This window comes from Bombina bombina, chromosome 6 (assembly GCF_027579735.1).
Source record: "Bombina bombina isolate aBomBom1 chromosome 6, aBomBom1.pri, whole genome shotgun sequence".
In the NCBI taxonomy this organism is placed as follows: Eukaryota; Metazoa; Chordata; class Amphibia; order Anura; family Bombinatoridae; genus Bombina; species Bombina bombina.
Window position 1 is genome coordinate 102,145,117 of NC_069504.1, and position 22,728 is coordinate 102,167,844.

The following is a 22,728-nucleotide window of genomic DNA, read 5'->3' on the forward strand; positions in this document are numbered from 1 at the left end:
CCTGAGCAATAAGCGGAGGTGTTCTAGTTTAAATTTAAAAGCCGTCATATCTGAATCTGTCTGAGGGAACATATTTACTAAATCAGAAATCTCTCCCTCAGCCAGCAAATCTCTCACTTCAGAACATTGTGAGGGTACATCAGATATGGCTAATAAAGCATCAGAGGGCTCAGCGTTTGTTCTCACACCAGACCTACTGCGCTTCCCCTGCAACCCCGGCAGCTTAGATAAAACCTCAGTAAGGGGAAGTATTCATAACTGCGGCCATATCTTGCAGGGTGAAAGAATTAGACGCACTAGAAGTACTTGGCGTCGCTTGTGCGGGCGTTAATGGCTGTGACACTTGGGGAGAATTAGATGGCATAACCTGATTCTCTTCTGACTGAGAATCGTCCTGCGACATACTTTTAGTAGCTAAAATATGTTCTTTACAATTTATTGACCTTTCAGTGCATGAGGGACACATTCTAAGTGGAGGTTCCACAATGGCTTCTAAACATATTGAACATTGACTTTCCTCAATGCCAGACATGTTGAACAGGCTAGTAATGACTACAAACAAGCATGAAAACACTTTATTTAGTGAAAAAAAATAACAATCTTAAAAAAACAGTACTGTGCCTTTAAGAGAAAAAAAGAATACACATTCTGAAAAACAGCCTAAACATGCACCAAATTTTTCAAAATTTTGTATGTAGACACACAATAGGTAGTTTAGATTGCACCACAAACATTTTTAACAATTAACCCCTTAATCTCCAAACCGGATTGAAAATAGGCCCAGATCCGGAAAAAAAAACCTTAGCACCTTGCACAGCTCCGCTGTGGCCCTACCTGCCCTCAGGGATCAAAAGTGTGGGGTAAAAGCTTTGATTTGGCCCAAGACATACACCAGGGCCCTCAGGAGTTAGAGCTTGCTGTACAAAACTAACTGCGCAGCTGAGGCGCGAAAATAGGCCCTGCCCATCTCACTCGATGTTTCCTAGCCTTAAAGAACCGCACCAGAGCGGTTATAACTAGCCATGTGGGTTCTAAGACCCAAAAATTAAGCCATGTGTGCCCTGATAAAGTTGCCCAAAACGTTTATTGCCCACAAAAAAACGTTAAAGCACTCCCATCCAAAAAACGTTTGCTCACAAACATTTGCCATTCAGTGTCAACCATATATGTAATTGGCCCCATATGCAAGCTAAGTAATGCCCTTCTTTTAGCTCTAGGATTACTGCTTACCCTTACCCTCCTGGGTATAATGTCAGCCTTTCTGAAATACACAGTCTCTCCAGAAAAAATATGACTGAACATACGTCATTGCTGCATAGCATGAAACCGTTCCTCACACTGAAGTTTCTTGTACTCCTCAGCCTCTGTGGGAACAGCAATGGACCTTAGTTACAAATGCTAAGATCATCATCTTCCAGGCAGTAGTCTTCATCCATCTGCTGCCTGAGAGTAAATAGTACAAACCGGTACCATTTAAAATAAACTCTTGCTTGAAGAAATTAAAAACTAATATTTTATCACCTCTTTCACTTTACTTAGAGTAAGCAAAGAGAATGACTGGGGGTGGAGCTAAGGGAGGAGCTATATAGACAGCTCTGCTGTGGTGCTCTTTGCCACTTCCTGTAGGGAAGGATAATATCCCACAAGTAAAGGATGAATCCATGGACTTGGCTTACCTATATAGAAGAAAACAGATTTGGGTGAAGGAGGGGGCCTTGATTAGAAGGTCCGTCCTTAACGGAAGTATCCAAGGTGGCAGAGATGACATGTCCACCAGATTTGCATACCAAATCCTGCGAGGCAAAGCTATGAGGATCACCGATGCCCTCTCCTGCTTGATTCGAGCAATGACCCGAAGGAAGAAAAGCAAATGGAGGAAAAAACTGGAGAACACTTCCGGATGAGTTCCCACTCCCCCGGAAGAAAGGTCTGCCTGCTCAGGAAATCCACCTCCCAGTAGTCCACCCCTGGGATGTGTATCACCGACCGGCAGCAAGAATGGGCCTCCGCCCACTGAATGATTTTGGATACCTCTGTCATTACTAAGGAACTCCTCGTTCCTCCCTGATGATTGACGTAAGACACTGAAGTAAGTTTGTTCGACTGGAAACTGATAAACTGGACTGAGGCTAACTGAGGTCAGGCCAGAAGAACATTGTAGATCACTCAGTAGCATTCGAGGAGACAAATCTGTATAATCTCTGATCAATTATCTGAGCATGCTTAACTGCAGAGGTCTGAGATGGAACAGAGCAAACGGGATGATGTCCATTGCCGCCACCATCAGCCCGATTACCTTGCACCGAGCCACTGAAGGCCAAGGAGTGGACTGAATGACTAGACCAGCATCAATAATCTGATTTCCTTTCATTCTGTCAGAAAAATGTTCATTGATATGGAATCTATTAGGTTTCCCAAGGAAGTTACCCTTGTGCTTGAGACAAAGGAACCCCTTTCCAAATCTACCTTCCACCGGAGAGATCACGGGAAGGATAACACCATGTCCTGTGAATTCTTGCTTGCTGTTAGGATGGCGTCCAGATAGGGCGCCACTGTAATGCCTCATAACCGAAGCACTGCCAACAGCGATCCCAGAGCCTTTGAGAGTTGTGGCAAGACCGAAAGGAAGAGCCACGAACTGGAAGCGTTTGTCCATAAAGGCAAGCCTTAGAACTTGAGACGATTCTTGTGAATGGCACAGGAAGGTACGTGTCCTTTAAATCCACTGTTGTCATAAATTGACCCTCTTGGATCAATGGAAGAATGGAACGAATAGTTTCCATTTTGAAGGACGGCACACTAAGAAATTTATTTAGACTCTTTTTGGGAACCACAAACCGATTGGGTAAAAAACCCAGACCCTGTATCTGTAATGGAACTGGAACAATTACTCCCAGGTCTGAGAGGTCTCCTACGCAGTGTAAGAACGCCTCTCCTTTTGTCTGATCTGCAGATAATTTTGAAAGCAGAAACCTGCCTCTGGGAGGAAAACTTTCGATCTTGAACCCAAGCTTGAGCGAAGACGAAAGTATGCCCCCTACAAGATCCGATCCCGGATCAGGGGCATGTCCTTCATAATGTCTTTTATTCAACAGCAGGCTATTTGGATCTTTTTTTTATTTTTTTATTAAATGCCTTAAATTTCAAAAGAAATTATTTCTGTCAAGCCAGGTCCCAACAAGGTCTACCCTTGTAAGGAATCACTAAAAGCTTAGACTTAGAGCATACATCCATAGAACAAGGCTCTAATAAGGCTTTGTGAGCTGGAACAGAGAAACCTATGCTTCCAGTTTGATAATTTGAAGGGAAGAATTTAAAAATAAAGGAATTAGCCAAATTGAAAGCTTTTAGCCTATCCTGGATTTTATCCAGGGAAGTTTCTGACTTAGTAGCATCAGACAACACATCAAACCAATATGCTGTCGCATTAGTGACGGTAGCAAAGTACACAGTTGGTTGCCATTGTAAGCCCTGATGTACAAACCTTTTCTAATTTTTGTCCATAGGACCTTTGAAAAACCCAACTATCCTCTAAGGATATAATAATTCTCTTAGCTAAGCTGGAAACTACTCCTTCAACCCTAGGGAAGATTTGCCCAGCCTCCTTAACTGATCCGGCTATGGGAAACACCTTTTTAAATATAGAGAATGTGGTCTCATCCATTCCTTATAGCTTACTAGACACACTAGGATAGATTACACCGGTAGTGTCGGAGTCGCCCACGGTAGCTAAAACCTCCTAAAGTAACAAATGGAGGTGATCAAGCTAAAAAAACTGAAAGAAAAACAACCTCAGAATCAAATAATGATATTATTCACCTGAGTCTGAGAATTCTCTCTCAGATAATTCCGAAGTATCTTCCAATTTCAGGTAACAGGGAAGAACCATTCAGAATAACAACTATTGAATCAATCACCCCAAATGAAAATAATTCCTCTAATAATGTTTTCTACCATGTGGGAAAAACATATAATGCATGAAATGAAGAGTAACTCCGGGAGGAGTGTGAGAGGAAGCGCAGGGCACTGCATGTGGGCCATAACATTTTGTGGGGACTACAGTTGAAATTTGTGGCATAAATTGACATTGTCAACAGACTCCTAAACAGCAAATGCCTTTGAAGGAGTTAGATCAGAAAAAGAGTTAAATCTTTTAATAAAAATTGACACATAAAAAAACGTTACCGTCTCTTTAAATTTTAAAAAGTAACTATTTTTTGTGTGCTCTTGTTCCAGCCTAAGTCACAAAGGATGAATTAAACAAACAGCTGACATTCCTTTAATAAAAGTAACACATAAAAAAAATTATTGTCTCTTTAAATTTTAAACTAACTTTTTATTTTTGTGTGAAGAAATTAGTTAGATATTCCGGACTAAGCCCTTTTGAAACACTGTCAGGTGCAATACGTTCACCTTAATGAGAAATACACTCTCAACTAATTCTTCCAATACCAGGAAGAACAAAGTGGTGCGCAACTAAATTGGCGCCACACATAACTCCGCTTAACATAATCCTCTCCTGGTCGCCATCAATATCTTTACTAAGTAAAATGGCCGGGAGTATAATAACTGACTGATCAGCTTCTAGTCCGAGAAAAAACTAATGTGGAATCACCTACACTGAGCTCGCTATAGCATAGCTCATTAGTTGTGGCAATAAGAGATCTCCCGGTCGGCTTTATTAAACCGCAGGGAGATAAGAATGTAAGTCCCATGCATCGCCTATCATCAACATTCACCACTGAGCTTATCTATTGTATAGCTCAACGGTTATGGCAAATCATCAATATAGCAATATTATTATAGCTATTATTAAACCGCCGGGAGATAAGAACACAAGTTCCATTCAAATATTTTTACTAAGCGTAACTCCCCTCACACTGAGCCTGTCTTAGTATATGCATCAGTTTTTGGCAATAGGGGATCTCCCGGTCGGCTATCATGAAACCGCCGGGAGATGAGAGCACATGTCCCATACAGCCCCAGTGTCTGCGTCTAAACTGTTGCCTCACACTGAGCTTATCTGATGTATAGCTCTTCAGTGATGGCAATTCATCCGTTATGGCAATATGTGATCTCCCGGTCGGCTACTATTTAACCGCCAGGAGATGAAAAAACAAAAACAAAACACAAGTCCCATACAACACTTCACACTGAGTTCGTTCTGATGTATAGCTCATTAGTTATGAAATGAGAGCCTATGTCCCATACAGCCCCAGTGCCTGCGTCTAACTGTCCCAAAGTGTCCCCTAAAACTATGAGGGAATCTGTAAGCCTCTGATAAAGAAGCTAAATTCAATGAGGAATAAATAAAAATTAAGTGCCCAACTTTCTTCTGAGTTTACTTACTTCAACCCCCAGAATAAAGTCAGCACTTACCTCATTATCTTCTGCCGGACAGTAAGGCAGTTCCCAGGTTTGCAAGGTCCTCTCCCTCACATGGACCTGTAATTTAAAACGAAAGTCCTTATCCCTCAGATTTTCTTGGTAAGGGCAGCAAAAAAATTATATGGGAGGCACAGTGAGAATTATGTCCCACAAGTTCCCATTGCTCTAAAGCCACCAAAGCTCTACTGAAGAGACTGATATGGACTACGGCTATACTCTAGAACAAAGCAGCACAATCTTGCAACTACTTTAAAAATAATAAACTCTTGATTGAAGAATCTAATCTAACACCTCACTTTACCTCTTCCTATCACTAACGTAGGCAAAGAGAATGACTGTGGTGGGAGGGAATGGAGGAGATGTTTAACAGCTCTGCTGTGGTGCTCTTTCCCTCTTCCTGCTGACCAGGAGGTGAATATCCCATTAGTAATTAAGATGATCCGTGGACTCATCGTGTCTTAAAAAACAAAATAAAAAAATCATCAACCCTCTTAGCAGTTGCTTGATGTAAGCAGGACACTACTAACAATCTAGAAAACAATTGGTGTAGCAGTTTACCAAATGTGAATTATGGCCAATATTAAAAAGTACATACAGTCATAGCATTATTTTAGCTGTTGCACCAGAGAGGCACAATTACCTTAAAGGGACAATCAACACCAAAATTGTTATTGCTTACTACCCATTCCCCAGCTTTGCACAACCAGCATTGTTATATTAATATACTTTATAACATTTAAACCTCTACATTTATGTCTGTTTGTAAGCCCCTACAGACAGCCTCTTATCACATGCTTTTTTATTAGCTTTTTACAACAGGAGACTGCTAGTTCATGTGGGCCATATAGATAACATTGTACTCATGCCTGTGGGTTGTGGATGACACTTCACTAATTGGCTAAAATGCAAGTCAATAGATAATAAATAGCCATGTGATCAGGGGGCTGTCAAAAGAGGCTTAGATACAAGGTTATCACAGAAGTTAAAGTAAGGCTGCAACTAACAATAATTTTTTTGACTAATCGGATAAAAAAATATTTTTTTTTCCTATATTTAAAATAAAATACACATACTGAGTGTTATAAACCAACTTCAGACTAAAACTTTACAACTTTACATTAACAGAACTGTTGGTCCAATTTTTTTAATTTTTTTTTTTTATTAAGGTTGAAAACATAGTGCGATACAGAATTATCATACATTAAGAGTTAAAGGGACAGAAATATGATGACAGGAATCATATTGAAGTTACATCCACTAACAGGATTGATGTTATACAAAACTTAATGTACTACTGCCAAATATATTGTTCAGTAGAATTAATCAGCTGTGTTATAAGCTGTGTGTGACACAATACAAATAAATAAAGTATAGTTAAATATTCCCTATAAACATATAATAAATAAACAAACCGTTTCCCTTAATGATTAATAGTGGCCTCTCTTGGACCACCAATATAAGACATCAGATAGCAATGGGAAAATGTGGGGATAAAAACAGGAAGGGCCACTTTTGGACCCATACAAAAATCTTAAAGGGACAGTCTACACCAGAATTTTTATTGTTTTAAAAAGATAGATAATCCCTTTATTCAAGGTCTAACAAATTAGCATATGAACCTCCTAGGTTAAGCTTTCAACTAAGAATACCAAGAGAAAAAAAGCAAAATCTGTGATAAAAGTAAATTGGAAAATTGTTTAAAATAACATGCTCTATCTGAATCATGAAAGTTTATTTTGGCCTAGACTGTCCCTTTAAGCGACAGTAATGGATCCTATTAAGGCTACTCTTGAGTCTATATAGTAGGGGGGATTATAGAACTAGAAGGCACAATTTATAACTTGTAAGGCCTTTAGAACTTGCACCTTAGCACCCAGATTATGCATAACTAATGTGTGGAATAGATCAAACTATACATTAACAGGTTCTCTTGAGTAAATAGGTAGTCAAGTATACCCCACTGGACCAAAAGGCAGGGAAATGCACAATCAATGTGAAATTGGTCCCATTTTTTAAGCAGCAGAACAAAGTTTTATAATTAAGTAAAACAAATCCACAAACTGTTTGAAAAGAGAGAGAACTAGTAAGAGGTAGACTACCACTGTTTATAACATTCTGTTATTCACTCTTTCAGAAACTTTGCATTGAAATGCAAAATTGTTATATGTCCACATGCTCCTGGCTGAGGCTGGCATACTTTTTTTGCAAGCTATTTTGCCTGCAGCAGAGGAGAGGAGATGGTGTTGAGGTGCCTGCAATGCATAAGTAGGGTTTTGCCAATTTCACCAAGGTGGGCTATTTATATTTGCTAGCTCTCCACCAATGCAAGGGGCCTCTTAAAGTAAGCCTGGACTTCATTCTGACATAAAAATATCTTAAATATCTATATGCAATGGTAAACAACCAGCTATAATGTTAGGGGAAAAATATCTAGTCCACTCTTAAAATAACCGATATATACTTAGAGGTTGAATTTGGTACATATCCCAATTAATAAAAATTGGCTTGCCGGAAACAGCAGTTATGAAGCAGCGGTCTGAAGACCGATGCTCCATAACTGGTCCGCTGCCTCTGAAGGCTGCGGTCTGCAATACGCCCGATCCCTGAAAGCAGCCGATTTGGGCGCGAATCTGCAAGGGGCGGCATTGCACAAGCAGTTCTGGTGAGCTGCTTGTGCAATGTTAAATGCCGACAGCGTATGCCGTCTGCATTCAACGATGTCTGTCCGACATGAAACGCTACAGAGTATCAGAGTGTCGGACAGACAGTGATAAATTGGCACCAATATATCAGTAAAAGGACACAGCCTTACACATTTATCTATAGAGTATATATAATCAGCAATAGCAAGCAATCCGCAAAAAATTGTGCAAACATGTAATAGTGGCATCAATTCATATAACAAATGCCATCAATTTAGGGCTTGGTGTAAAAAATAAGCTCAACACTATATCATACAAAGCATAGTCCCAAATCACCTGATTTAATATAAACAATCTAAATAATGACTACTATTATTTCTGGGTTGCAGATAAGACAGGAGTAGTTGTAAACTTAAAAAGAAACTTATACTGTTGTGAAAAAGTGAAAAGTAAAATGTAGATGTCCTTTAGGTTAAGGGCATAACCATAAAACACAATACCATGTGCAGGAGCTCATTGGAGTAAAGCAGCTGGTGCTGTGCACAGACCAACTAATTGCAAACCAACTAATCGATTATCAAAAGAGTTGTCAACGAATCTCATAATCGATTATGCCGATTAGTTGTTGCAGCTCTAGGGTATATTAATATAGCCATGTTGGCTGTGCAAAACTGGGAAATTGGTAATAAAAGGGATTATCTATCTTTTTAAAAAAAACTTAAATTATGCTTACCAAATTTTCTTCTGTATGGGGAGAGTCCACAGCTGCATACATTACTTTTGGGAAATACAGAACCTGGCCACCAGGAGGAGGCAAAGACACCACAGCCAAAGGCTTAAATACCCCCCCCCCCCCCACATCCCCCAGTCATTCTGTCAAGGGAACAATGAACAGTAGGAGAAATAGCAGGGTGAAAAAGGTGCCAGAAGAACGAATAGAAAAGGAATTTAAGGCCACCCACAGAAAAATTACGGGCGGGGAGCTGTGGACTCTCCCCGTATAGAAGAAAATAAATGGATCTGGTAAGCATAATTTACGTTTTTCTTCTTAAAAACGGGGAGAGTCCACAGCTGCATTCATTACTTTTGGGAAATCAATACCCAAGCTATAGAGGACACAATGCAAACGGGTGGGAAGAAAAAAGCGGCCCATTCTGAGGGCACCACAGCCTGCCATAACCCCGACTCCCAACAAAAAACTACTTCAACAGAAGCAGAAGGGACAAAAATAAGAAGAGGACAAAGTAACTGCCCATCAATTAGAACCATAAGGAGTCCTGTTAGAGACCATTCTTAATACTGGACTCAACTGAGCACAAAAGCTTCTCAGGAGACAAAAAGTCCCATTGTCTAGAAGCACCCTCTACGATCAATGGTAAGGAGAACAACAACTCCCCACATTCTCCCTAACTAAAAGGAAAGGAAGAAACAGATAAAGTCCCAAAGGATCTCCAGAAACGATCCTCGAAACTCAAGGACAAACAGAAGGAGACGTCCCTAGTAAAACTCAAAACCGAGCAGACTACAAGGCTGCAAGAGGACAAAGCCCCGTAGAGTAATACTCTACCGACGGAGGAGAGCAAAGAAAGGAAAAATTCCAGACCACCTCCTACATGGATCTACCATGTAAAGCCTTAACCAGAACTGAAGTCCTATAAAGGACAGAAAGGTAGAACATAACTACCTTACCACAGACAGCAGTCTAGGACATAGAACTGAACACCTGTATGTCAGAAACCCCGGGAGCAGAACATGAACCTATAGAAACATTTGAGGACGCCATGAACGAAAGCCACAGGCTTCCATCGAATAGACCGACAGGCTAAATGTCAAGCCATAATAACTAGCCAACGAGAAGCTAGCAAATCTGCACCAGGACCGTCCTGGAAAGGAACAAAAGAAAGAAAAAAACTCAGAAAGCAGGGCGGACCAACTCCCCCCCCAACTAGAAAAACGGGGTAAGAGAGGACGACACCCTGACCAATAAAGAAGAACCAGCTACTCGCTGAGGGAAGGTTCCATAAAATTCGAACCAACTGCAAGGCCTCCCAAGCCTAAGGAAGGAGAACTTCGGGATTCATGATACGTGGTCGATGCCCAAAAAGAGCAGTCGGATACCCTGACCCCAACTCCGATCGAACCGTCCCTTCGCAGAAGCGACAGGCAACATCGAAAAGGATAAGGAAGATTAAAAAATCCCAGCATCAACCAGGCCCAGAGATCAGTTAACGATCTCTAGCCACGATTGCATAAGAAAAAGAAGTAGGAAAGAGGAACCGATATCCAGAGAGGCTAGCTCGGGTTCCAGGATACCTATTCTCATTTCCCTTCAGAAACCCGAAGGGAAAGAACACTCCGCAAAGGAACACTCATCAAAGAGGGACCCCCAATTGAACTCCTGGAGGCAGATAAGGAAACTACCTCAGGAGGAGCCAACTGGAAAGGTGCAGTAAAACATATTCTCCCAAATAGCAGGAAAGCAAGAAACCCAGGAAGATTCCAGTAGAGAAACTCCCAGGAAAAACCTACTCCATATCTCCAGAAGAGAGAAAGGAACCGTCCCCGTAGGAATAAGGAGATTTCCCCAGGACTGGGAAACCAAATCTGGAACACAGATCAACCAAACTGCCAAGTCAAAGACACGGAATAGGTTAAAAACCTGTCACCCGGAACCAGATCAAAACCAAGAAAACTTGCGGTACAAACACAAAGTTACCCATGCCGAAAATGAAATTGCAAAAGAGTTTATGCAATCACCCCATGGGGTCTAGAATTCTGATCTCTCAGATGAATCTCAGAGCCTGTCCACTCAAAGGGCTTCTAGGATAGCACCCACAAAGTCCGAAGATAAAGGTGGGAACCCCAAAGAGCTCAAAACAAAAACCATAGAGATTAATCCTTGTTTGAGAATATGACAGTCTCGAAAGATGCAGTCTGGATCAACACTCTACAGCTCAAGGAATATGACGAATGAACGAGCATCCTAAAAATCCCCTTATGCGATGACAAAGACTGCATAACAATCCCCCAGGTCCCCAAGTATATAGGATCAAAATGTGGATACTACCAAAAATGGTCCTTAAGAACCGGGACTCCTCAAGCAGATGAAAGGGGGCCTTCCCCAAGACAAGGGGAAGCAAAAATACAGCAATCCTCGAAAAGAGAAGAGAAGCACAGCCTAAGGAGATCGGAACCAAAAAGGACCATTCAATCCACAATAGAGTACCAATAGAGGGGAAATAAATCACCCCCCTACACCGGTACTGAAGATCTCCCGGAAGTTATCTGATCCCCTCCTTAAAAGCCACTTGGACTGATTCTAAATGAACATGTGCCCAAAATTGAACCTGCAATCTTTATCTTTCAGCCATTGGGGGGCTCTGTTCAGAAGGGAGAACCCTAGCTTCCTGTCCAAAGGACCCCAGGAACTACAAATATACTGCCATGGCAGGATCCGTAATCCCAGCTAACTATGCTAGCTATGCAGGGATAACATAATTTATGCTTACCTGATAAATTCCTTTCTTCTGTTGTGTGATCAGTCCACGGGTCATCATTACTTCTGGGATATAACTCCTCCCCAACAGGAAATGCAAGAGGATTCACCCAGCAGAGCTGCATATAGCTCCTCCCCTCTACGTCACTCCCAGTCATTCGACCAAGAATCAACGAGAAAGGAGAAACCAAGGGTGAAGTGGTGACTGGAGTATAATTTAAAAGATATTTACCTGCCTTAAAAAACAGGGCGGGCCGTGGACTGATCACACAACAGAAGAAAGGAATTTATCAGGTAAGCATAAATTATGTTTTCTTCTGTTATGTGTGATCAGTCAACGGGTCATCATTACTTCTGGGATACCAATACCAAAGCAAAAGTACACGGATGACGGGAGGGATAGGCAGGCTCATTATACAGAAGGAACCACTGCCTGAAGAACCTTTCTCCCAAAAATAGCCTCCGAAGAAGCAAAAGTGTCAAATTTGTAAAATTTGGAAAAAGTATGAAGCGAAGACCAAGTTGCAGCCTTGCAAATCTGTTCAACAGAGGCCTCATTCTTAAAGGCCCAAGTGGAAGCCACAGCTCTAGTAGAATGAGCTGTAATTCTTTCAGGAGGCTGCTGTCCAGCAGTCTCATAGGCTAAACGAATTATGCTACGAAGCCAGAAGGAGAGAGAAGTAGCCGAAGCCTTATGACCTCTCCTCTGACCAGAGTACACGACAAACAGGGAAGACGTTTGTCGAAAATCCTTAGTTGCCTGCAAGTAGAACTTGAGGGCACGAACTACATCCAGATTGTGTAGAAGACGTTCCTTCTTTGAAGAAGGATTCGGGCACAGGGAAGGCACCACGATCTCTTGATTGATGTTCCTGTTAGTGACTACCTTAGGTAAGAACCCAGGTTTTGTACGCAGAACTACCTTATCTGAATGAAAAATCAAATAAGGAGAATCACAATGTAAAGCTGATAACTCAGAGACTCTCCGAGCCGAAGAAATAGCCATTAAAAATAACACTTTCCAAGATAACAACTTTATATCAATGGAATGAAGGGGTTCAAACGGAACTCCTTGTAGAACGTTAAGAACAAGGTTTAAACTCCATGGCGGAGCAACAGTTTTAAACACAGGCTTGATCCTAGCTAAAGCCTGACAAAAGGCCTGGACGTCTGGATTTTCTGACAGACGCCTGTGTAACAAGATGGACAGAGCTGAGATCTGTCCCTTTAATGAACTAGCCGATAAACCCTTTTCTAAACCTTCTTGTAGAAAGGACAATATCCTAGGAATCCTAACCTTACTCCAGGAGTAACCTTTGGATTCGCACCAGTATAGGTATTTACGCCATATCTTATGGTAAATCCTTCTGGTAACAGGCTTCCTAGCCTGTATCAGGGTATCAATAACCGACTCAGAAAAACCACGTTTTGATAAAATCAAGCGTTCAATTTCCAAGCAGTCAGCTTCAGAGAAGTTAGATTTTGATGTTTGAATGGACCCTGTATCAGAAGGTCCTGTCTTAGAGGTAGAGACCAAGGCGGACAGGATGACATGTCCACTAGATCTGCATACCAAGTCCTGCGTGGCCATGCAGGCGCTATTAGAATCACTGATGCTCTCTCCTGTTTGATTTTGGCAATCAATCGAGGAAGCAGCGGGAAGGGTGGAAACACATAAGCCATCCCGAAGTTCCAAGGTGCTGTCAAAGCATCTATCAGAACCGCTCCCGGATCCCTGGATCTGGACCCGTAGCGAGGAAGTTTGGCGTTCTGGCGAGACGCCATGAGATCTATCTCTGGTTTGCCCCAACTTCGAAGTATTTGGGCAAAGACCTCCGGATGAAGTTCCCACTCCCCCGGATGAAAAGTCTGGCGACTCAAGAAATCCGCCTCCCAGTTCTCCACTCCCGGGATGTGGATTGCTGACAGGTGGCAAGAGTGAGACTCTGCCCAGCGAATTATCTTTGAAACTTCCATCATTGCTAGGGAGCTTCTTGTCCCTCCTTGATGGTTGATGTAAGCTACAGTCGTGATGTTGTCCGACTGAAACCTGATGAACCCCCGTGTTTTTAACTGGGGCCAAGCCAGAAGGGCATTGAGAACTGCTCTCAATTCCAGAATGTTTATTGGCAGGAGACTTTCCTCCTGATTCCATAGTCCCTGAGCCTTCAGAGAATTCCAGACAGCGCCCCAACCTAGTAGGCTGGCGTCTGTTGTTACAATTGTCCAGTCCGGCCTGCTGAATGGCATCCCCCTGGACAGATGTGGCCGAGAAAGCCACCATAGAAGAGAGTTTCTGGTCTCTTGATCCAGATTCAGAGTAGGGGACAAGTCTGAGTAATCCCCATTCCACTGACTCAGCATGCACAATTGCAGCGGTCTGAGATGTAGACGTGCAAAGGGTACTATGTCCATTGCTGCTACCATTAAGCCGATCACCTCCATGCATTGAGCTACTGACGGGAGTTGAATGGAATGAAGGACACGGCATGCATTTAAAAGCTTTGTTAATCTGTCTTCTGTCAGATAAATCTTCATTTCTACAGAATCTATAAGAGTCCCCAAGAATGGAACTCTTGTGAGAGGAAAGAGAGAACTCTTCTTTTCGTTCACTTTCCATCCATGCGACCTTAGAAATGCCAGAACTAACTCTGTATGAGACTTGGCAGTTTGAAAGCTTGAAGCTTGTATCATAATGTCGTCTAGGTACGGAGCTACCGAAATTCCTCGCGGTCTTAGTACCGCCAGAAGGGCACCCAGAACCTTTGTGAAGATTCTTGGAGCCGTAGCCAATCCGAATGGAAGAGCTACAAACTGGTAATGCCTGTCTAAGAAGGCAAACCTTAGATACCGGTAATGATCTTTGTGAATCGGTATGTGAAGGTAAGCATCCTTTAAATCCACTGTGGTCATGTACTGACCCTTTTGGATCATGGGTAAGATTGTCCGAATAGTTTCCATTTTGAACGATGGAACTCTTAGGAATTTGTTTAGGATCTTTAAATCCAAGATTGGCCTGAAAGTTCCCTCTTTTTTGGGAACCACAAACAGGTTTGAGTAAAACCCTTGTCCTTGTTCCGACCGCGGAACCGGATGGATCACTCCCATTAATAACAGATCTTGTACACAGCGTAGAAACGCTTCTTTCTTTATCTGGTTTGTTGACAACCTTGACAGATGAAATCTCCCTCTTGGGGGAGAGAATTTGAAGTCTAGAAGGTATCCCTGAGATATGATCTCTAGCGCCCAGGGATCCTGAACATCTCTTGCCCAAGCCTGGGCGAAGAGAGAGAGTCTGCCCCCCACTAGATCCGGTCCCGGATCGGGGGCCCTCGATTCATGCTGTCTTTGGGGCAGCAGCAGGTTTCCTGGCCTGCTTGCCCTTGTTCCAGGACTGGTTAGGTTTCCAGCCTTGTCTGTAACGAGCAACAGCTCCTTCCTGTTTTGGTGCAGTGGAAGTTGGTGCTGCTCCTGCTTTGAAATTCCGAAAGGGACGAAAATTAGACTGTCTAGCCTTAGCTTTGGCTTTGTCTTGAGGCAGGGCGTGGCCCTTACCTCCTGTAATGTCAGCGATAATTTCTTTCAAACCGGGCCCAAATAAAGTTTGCCCCTTGAAAGGTATATTAAGTAATTTGGACTTAGAAGTTACATCAGCTGACCAGGATTTTAGCCACAGCGCCCTACGTGCCTGAATGGCGAATCCTGAGTTCTTAGCCGTAAGTTTAGTTAAATGTACTACGGCCTCCGAAATGAATGAATTAGCTAGTTTAAGGACTCTAAGCCTGTCCGTAATGTCGTCCAGCGTAGCTGAACTAAGGTTCACTTCCAGAGACTCAATCCAAAATGCTGCCGCAGCCGTAATCGGCGCGAGGGTTGCAATATAAAACCTTGTTGAACAAACATTTTCTTAAGGTAACCCTCTAATTTTTTATCCATTGGATCTGAAAAAGCACAGCTATCCTCCACCGGGATAGTGGTACGCTTAGCTAAAGTAGAAACTGCTCCCTCCACCTTAGGGACCGTTTGCCATAAGTCCCGTGTGGTGGCGTCTATTGGAAACATCTTTCTAAATATTGGAGGGGGTGAGAACGGCACACCGGGTCTATCCCACTCCTTAGTAACAATTTCAGTTAGTCTCTTAGGTATAGGAAAAACGTCAGTACTCGCCGGTACCGCAAAGTATTTATCCAACCTACACAATTTCTCTGGTATTGCAACAGTGTTACAATCATTAAGAGCCGCTAAAACCTCCCCTAGTAATACACGGAGGTTCTCCAATTTAAATTTAAAATTTGAAATATCTGAATCCAATCTGTTTGGATCAGAACCGTCACCCACAGAATGAAGCTCTCCGTCCTCATGCTCTGCAAGCTGTGACGCAGTATCAGACATGGCCCTAGTATTATCAGCGCACTCTGTTCTCACCCCAGAGTGATCACGCTTGCCTCTTAGTTCTGGTAATTTAGCCAAAACTTCAGTCATAACAGTAGCCATATCTTGTAATGTTATCTGTAATGGCCGCCCAGATGTACTAGGCGCCACAATATCACGCACCTCCCGGGCGGGAGATGCAGGTACTGACACGTGAGGCGAGTTAGTCGGCATAACTCTCCCCTCGCTGTTTGGTGAAATTTGTTCAATTTGTACAGATTGGCTTTTATTTAAAGTAGCATCAATACAGTTAGTACATAAATTTCTATTGGGCTCCACCTTGGCATTGGAACAAATGACACAGGTATCTTCCTCTGAATCAGACATGTTTAACACACTAGCAATAAACTTGCAACTTGGTTACAATCTTATTTAACAAAAACGTACTGTGCCTCAAAGAAGCACTAAACGATTAAATGACAGTTGAAATAATGAACTGAAAAACAGTTATCGCATCAATCCTTGAAAAACAACACAACTTTTAGCAAAGGTTTGTTCCCATTAGTAAAGTAACAATAATTAAATTTGAAACATAAAAATTACAGAGCAACGTCTTTTAATCACAGTCAATATATAAGTCTCACAGCTCTGCTGAGAGATCCAAAGAAGTTTGAAGACCCCTGATTTCTGTTAGAGATGAACCGGATCATGCAGGAAATACAAGAGTAACTGACTGGAAATTTTTGATGCGTAGCAAAGAGCGCCAAAAACGGCCCCTCCCCCTCACCACAGCAGTGAGAGAGAAACGAAACTGTCACAATTAAAACAAGCAAACTGCCAAGTGGAAAAATAATGCCCAAACATTTATTCACTCAGTACCTCAGAACATGCAAACGATTCTACATTCCAGCAAAAACGTTTAACATAATAAATACCTATTAAAAGGTTTAATGTACTTTTAACAGAGTAATTCCAGTGAAATACCATCCCCAGAATACTGAAGTGTAGAGTATACATACATTATAACGGTATGGCAGGATTTTCTCATCAATTCCATTCAGAAAATAAAAACTGCTACATACCTCAATGCAGATTCATCTGCCCGCTGTCCCCTGATCTGAAGCTTTTACCTCCCTCAGATGGCCGAGAAACAGCAATATGATCTTAACTACTCCGGTTAAAATCATAGTAAAAAACTCTGGTAGATTCTTCTTCAAACTCTGCCAGAGAGGTAATAACACGCTCCGGTGCTATTGTAAAATAACAAACTTTTGATTGAAGTTATAAAAACTAAGTATAATCACCATAGTCCTCTCACACATCCTATCTAGTCGTTGGGTGCAAGAGAATGACTGGGAGTGACGTAGAGGGGAGGAGCTATATGCAGCTCTGCTGGGTGAATCCTCTTGCATTTCCTGTTGGGGAGGAGTTATATCCCAGAAGTAATGATGACCCGTGGACTGATCACACATAACAGAAGAAAAGACACTTAGAATTTAGTACGAATCAAACATCGGACGCAACACCAAGATTAATAAACCAGGACCATCCTGACATCTAGGCTAGAAGGGCCTCCTATAGATTGTAGAGACAAGAAAAACAACTTTTTAACACGAAGTAAGCAAACTTAGTACCCAAACAGGACCAGCCTGTTGTCAAGGATACAACCTGTCTGATATAAACCTCAAAAGAACAGAATAAATCAGTACCCAACCAGGACCAGCCTGATGTCCAGGGTACGACAGAACTGTTCAAGGACAACTGAAAAGTTCTAACCCTAGCAGGGCTAGACTAAATAGCCAGACAAACGATAGACAAATAAGCTCTGAGGCTTAAAACATTGTCTCAAACTTTTTTTTTTTTTAATTTCCACCGGAAGTAACATCTATTACAACCATAAAATCGCTAATACCAAAATCCCAGAAAAGAAAACGTTTTCCTAAAAGGAAAAAACAACAACAGTCTCAAGCTCTGGAACAAGAGAAATAAAACACATTCTAACCGGATCAAAAGAAAGTAGGCAGCACCCATAGGTGAAACAGCCAAAGAAATGGAAATACTAAAAGGGCCAGCCTGACAAAGACCAGATTCCTCAAGAGCTCAGAACTGGGATTAGATACACAACAAGAGACGACCAGGAGTAGAAAACCTCCACTTGTCTAGTGCTGTTCACCATCTGATTCAGAAGACTGAGGATCCATTGACAAAACCGAACAGGGATCCTCCAAAGCCTCCAACACATACCTCAGCAGTATACGCAGGTGTGCCATTCTGAATCTAAAGGTGAAACTCACCTCAGGCGGGGCAACTGAAGACCCCGACCCTGAAGGCTGTACCCCTAAAGCCTCAGAGGGAACCGCATCCCCAGAGGAAATATCTTTTATATTCGAACTCTCACCTGACGCACCCAGGTTAGGAGGACATGGATGAATTCTTCGCTTGCAATCAGAAAGATGAAAGTGCACCAACGCCAAAGAAATAGCTGTGCGAAATCGTGCAGAAACCTCTGGTTGAAATGAACCTCCTTCCAGAGACGGGGTAACGGTATATGGGACAACTGCATGTGTAGGAACAGACGATACTAGGGAACTCGCCTCACGGAACACAGAATCCTCAGAAGCGGACGGCTCAGCGGCCTCTAGCCTCTCCCCATTGAAAGAAGAGAGCACTCTATTACGGCATACGGAACATAATTGATTGCACTGGAAATCACCTCCAAAGGCTGGGGCACTCACCACCTCCTATGACCCAGACAAGTAGAGAAACAGGCCCTCTCCCCCTACTCTCAGTCAGGAATACGGAAATGGAGAACAAAAACGTGACCACGCCCGGTCACGAGGTGCAACATGCAGGCCAAAGGAAAAGCGAGCCAGTCCACAAGAACTGCACAACTCTTTTTTTACATTCCATAAAAGCCATGAGCCCCAACATCACTACACATAAGCAGACAGAATCACATAACAAACATGATTAAGTCCCCCACTGTTCAATAACACCCCTCAGGAGCTATTAACCCTTGATTCCATAAAGATAAAGGAGTCCCACTGAGACCCTGTCTTTTATCATTACACTATATTCTTACAATGAAAAGGAAAATGAAACGATCTTACCGGAATCTATGCCGTGGAACAGTAACACGGTCCTTCAAGTTTGACAGATAGTAGCGTTGCTTCTGACATGGACTTGAGTGAAGAAAACAGGCAGCGAAACTCGTCAACGCTGATTGCTTATGGAGCTGTTAATATGAGTCGGGATGGTTTCGCGGAAAGACTCTCCCTGCATCTCCGGACTCCAACTTTCACCCATGCTCTCACTGAGAGGCTGACAGGACTACTTAAAACTCCTGTCCCATCTCGAAGAGTACTACCCTCCATAAGAGACTACTCCATAATCTTCTGACACTTCTCTGCCAACCTCCTGTGACGAAAGGCAAAGAATGACTGGGGGATGAGGGAAGTGGGGGAGGTATTTAAGCTTTTGGCTGGGGTGTCTTTGCCTCCTCCTGGTGGCCAGGTTCTGTATTTCCCAAAAAGTAATGAATGTAGCTGCGGACTCTCACCGTTTAAAGAAGAATTTTTTTTTGGAGTTTATTGTCCCTTTATGGTGCGGCTAAAATTATATATATATCTAAGTATGTAAATTATGTTTGTGGAAATGGTAAGTTCTCAAAAAAGACTTGAAATAAAAATGACTTAACGCACCTTGCCAGGGCATATGCATTTACAGTGGTCGGCCAATTGACTGCGGCTTCTCAGTAATATGTTGTGGTCTAAGATCAAATGTGGCTATTCATTATATTACACTTACACTAATAGCCGACTGTTTCTTCACTTACTCTAGGGGACAGTAAAGTCATAATTAGACATTCATGATTCAGACAGAGCATATCATTTAAAATAACTTTCCAATTTACTTCTATTATTTAATTTCCTTCCTTCTCTTGTTATTCTTTGCTGAAAGGTTTATCTAAGTAAGCTTAGGAACAGCAAAGAACCTAGGTTCTCGCTGCTGATTGGTGGCTGTATTTATATATATACAGATTGTCATTGGCTCACTCATGTGTTCAGTTAGAAACCAGTAGTGCATTGCTGCTCCTTCAACAAATGATACCAATAGAATGAAACAAATTTGATAATAGAAGTAAACTGAAAAGTTGTTTAAAATTGTATGTTCTACCTAAATCATGAAAGAAGAAATTTGGGTTTCATGTCTTCTAATTTCAGAACATCACTCAGTCTTTTTGCACTATTTTTTCTTTTTATTAGCTGTATCTGTTATAATATAATCTTAGTGTTCAAGGGAAGGGTTCGCAACACATTGGTGGTTCCTGCATGTGAAATCTGAGAAGCTGACACAAAGGAGCTTCAAAATGGGTCAGTGAGCTGGAACACAGATTATTCAGGATGTATCTACCAGTATATTTGGGTGCTGCCTCATATTGAGAGTACCCTACACTTGGATTTATATAGATTATTTTTGGGTACAGGCTGATATACACATGAGGCACCATTGTGGTTTGTGATTTTACAGAGCTTGCCGTAATTATAGCATCTCCGGTCACTGTTGGCTTCTATGTGGTTAAAAGTCCCCTTCAAACCGAGATCATTATTTGGTCTAGCAATGTTATAGCTGGCCTGAACATTGTTTGGGTTAGGAAGAGTTCCCACACTAGATCCTTTCAGAAAGTATTGCAAGGGAGTTAGCTCTACACAGGTTTATAGGCAAGCAGAGAGAAAAGGTCCTTCAAGACACTCTGCTTTGGTTACTTCAAAACCAGCACCTCCGGATACGTGTAGGACTATGGCGCTCTAGTAGTATAGTGTTTACTTCACATTCACAAGAGTCTGTGGTGACTATAATTCATAATTGCAGAAAGCATAACTTCTGAGAAGCATGATTTATAATAATTTAATATATCCACTTTTTTTTTTAGACCTACAATAAACATCTATTAATGTTCAACAAAAGTTACCTTTTTTTTTTTACTTTGGTATAAAGTAAAAAAAAAAAAAAAAAAAATCTCTTACCTGGGAATGGAAATTTGATATAGTTGTTGTCTCAATATCTTTCTTTCCCAATATTTCCATTTTCACAGGTGAATTAGGGAAATTAAATGAAAAATATTCTAAAAAGTCAGGTAAGTACGAAGCTGCCCCATGAACAATCCCCATGACGTAGTAAGCAGCACAATTTTCTGTTTCACTAAAAACCAGTCCAACAAATTCCTTAGCAAACCTTTCCATCTCCATAGGAGACAAGTGAGTAAGTTCACTACTGTAGGCGTGGATTATGGATGCACCACCATTTGGCTGGTCTTCTATGTGAATAAGCTGCTTAAACTCGGAGTCCAACCTCTTGAGCTTATGTTGCACACGAGGTTCCTTCAGTGAGACAAATGGATATTCATTCTCTGCTAGCTTGGGAACATCACCTTCCTTTACTTCAGTTTTTACAATTAAGTTCTTTAATGAATGTTCTGCTTCCATTTTTGTTTCCTGGTCTTGATATTTGCTCAAGTTAGAGACCAGTCCTGAGCAGATGGTCTGAATAGATTTGCTGTACATTTTTGGATGCTTGCGTTTCTCACCTTCTTTGTGTTTCTTTTTCTTTTTCTTCTTAACCTTTTTTATTTGCAAATCTTCAGTGTTTGGCTTTGGCTTCTCATTTGAGCCTGATAAAGAGAGAAAAAAAAGAAAAAGAAAAAGTTTTTCAGTTTTCATTAGACTGAATTCTTATTCTATTGTATGGTAATAATTACTCAAACTATCGAAAATATTAAACAATATTTTAACATCAGTATATAATAATAATAATTCAATAACAAGTTTTAATAATTAGTTTTTTTCAATTAAGACATATAATAAGAAATCCTAAAATGAAAAAAAAGAAAGCTGTATGCGTCAAAATATTGCTATCGATTTAAGGGACACTCAAGTAAAAAACATAATTTATGTAAGAACTTACCTGATAAATTAATTTCTTTCATATTGGCAAGAGTCCATGAGCTAGTGACGTATGGGATACACATTCCTTCCAGGAGGTGGCAAAGTTTTCCAAACCTCAAATGCCTATAAATACACCTCCCACCACACCTACAACTCAGTTTAACGAATTGCCAAGAAGTGAGGTGATAACGCAAAGGAGTAAAAAAGCATACAAAAAGAGGAATTGGAAATATAATTGTGCTTTAATATATATATATATATATATATATATATATATATATATATATATATATATATATATATATATAAATAAAACACAATAAAAAAGGGTGGGCCTCATGGACTCTTGCCAATATGAAAGAAATGAATTTATCAGGTAAGTTCTTACATAAAACAGAATTTATGCTTACCTGATAAATTACTTTCTCTTATGGTGTATCCAGTCCACGGATTCATCCTTACTTGTGGGATATTCTCATTCCCTACAGGAAGTGGCAAAGAGAGCACACAGCAGAGCTGTCCATATAGCTCCCCCTCAGGCTCCGCCCCCCCAGTGATTCGACCGATGGTTAGGAGAAAAAGGAGAAACCATAGGGTGCAGTGGTGACTGTAGTTTTAAACGAAAAAAAAAAAAAAATTATCCTGACTTAAAGTGATGGTAAACTCACTATAATGACAATGCTATTTCCTAAAGCTTTTATTTCAAATATACCTTGTATATTCTTATTTCTTTACTAATCAATGTTTAAGACAGAGTAAATTACTTTTTTTATTTGCAGGATTGCCTGTCCCTGGCCGCCTCCGTGTAAAAAATACTGATTGTGAAATTTGATTGACATATGGCGCATCCAATAGCAGATGCACCATACGCCCTATGTATTTGATC

At 41.3% G+C, this 22,728-nt stretch overlaps 1 protein-coding gene across 1 annotated transcript in view; it reads right to left on the bottom strand.

Annotated features, from left to right (window-relative positions):
* Nucleotides 1-22,728, bottom strand: part of RSBN1L (round spermatid basic protein 1 like) — a gene marked incomplete in the record, with an annotated part of 431,851 nt that overhangs the window by 165,778 nt on the left and 243,345 nt on the right. The window contains 1 exon segment of the mRNA XM_053716531.1: nucleotides 20,925-21,568. Coding sequence (XP_053572506.1) covers nucleotides 20,925-21,568 — 644 coding nt within the window.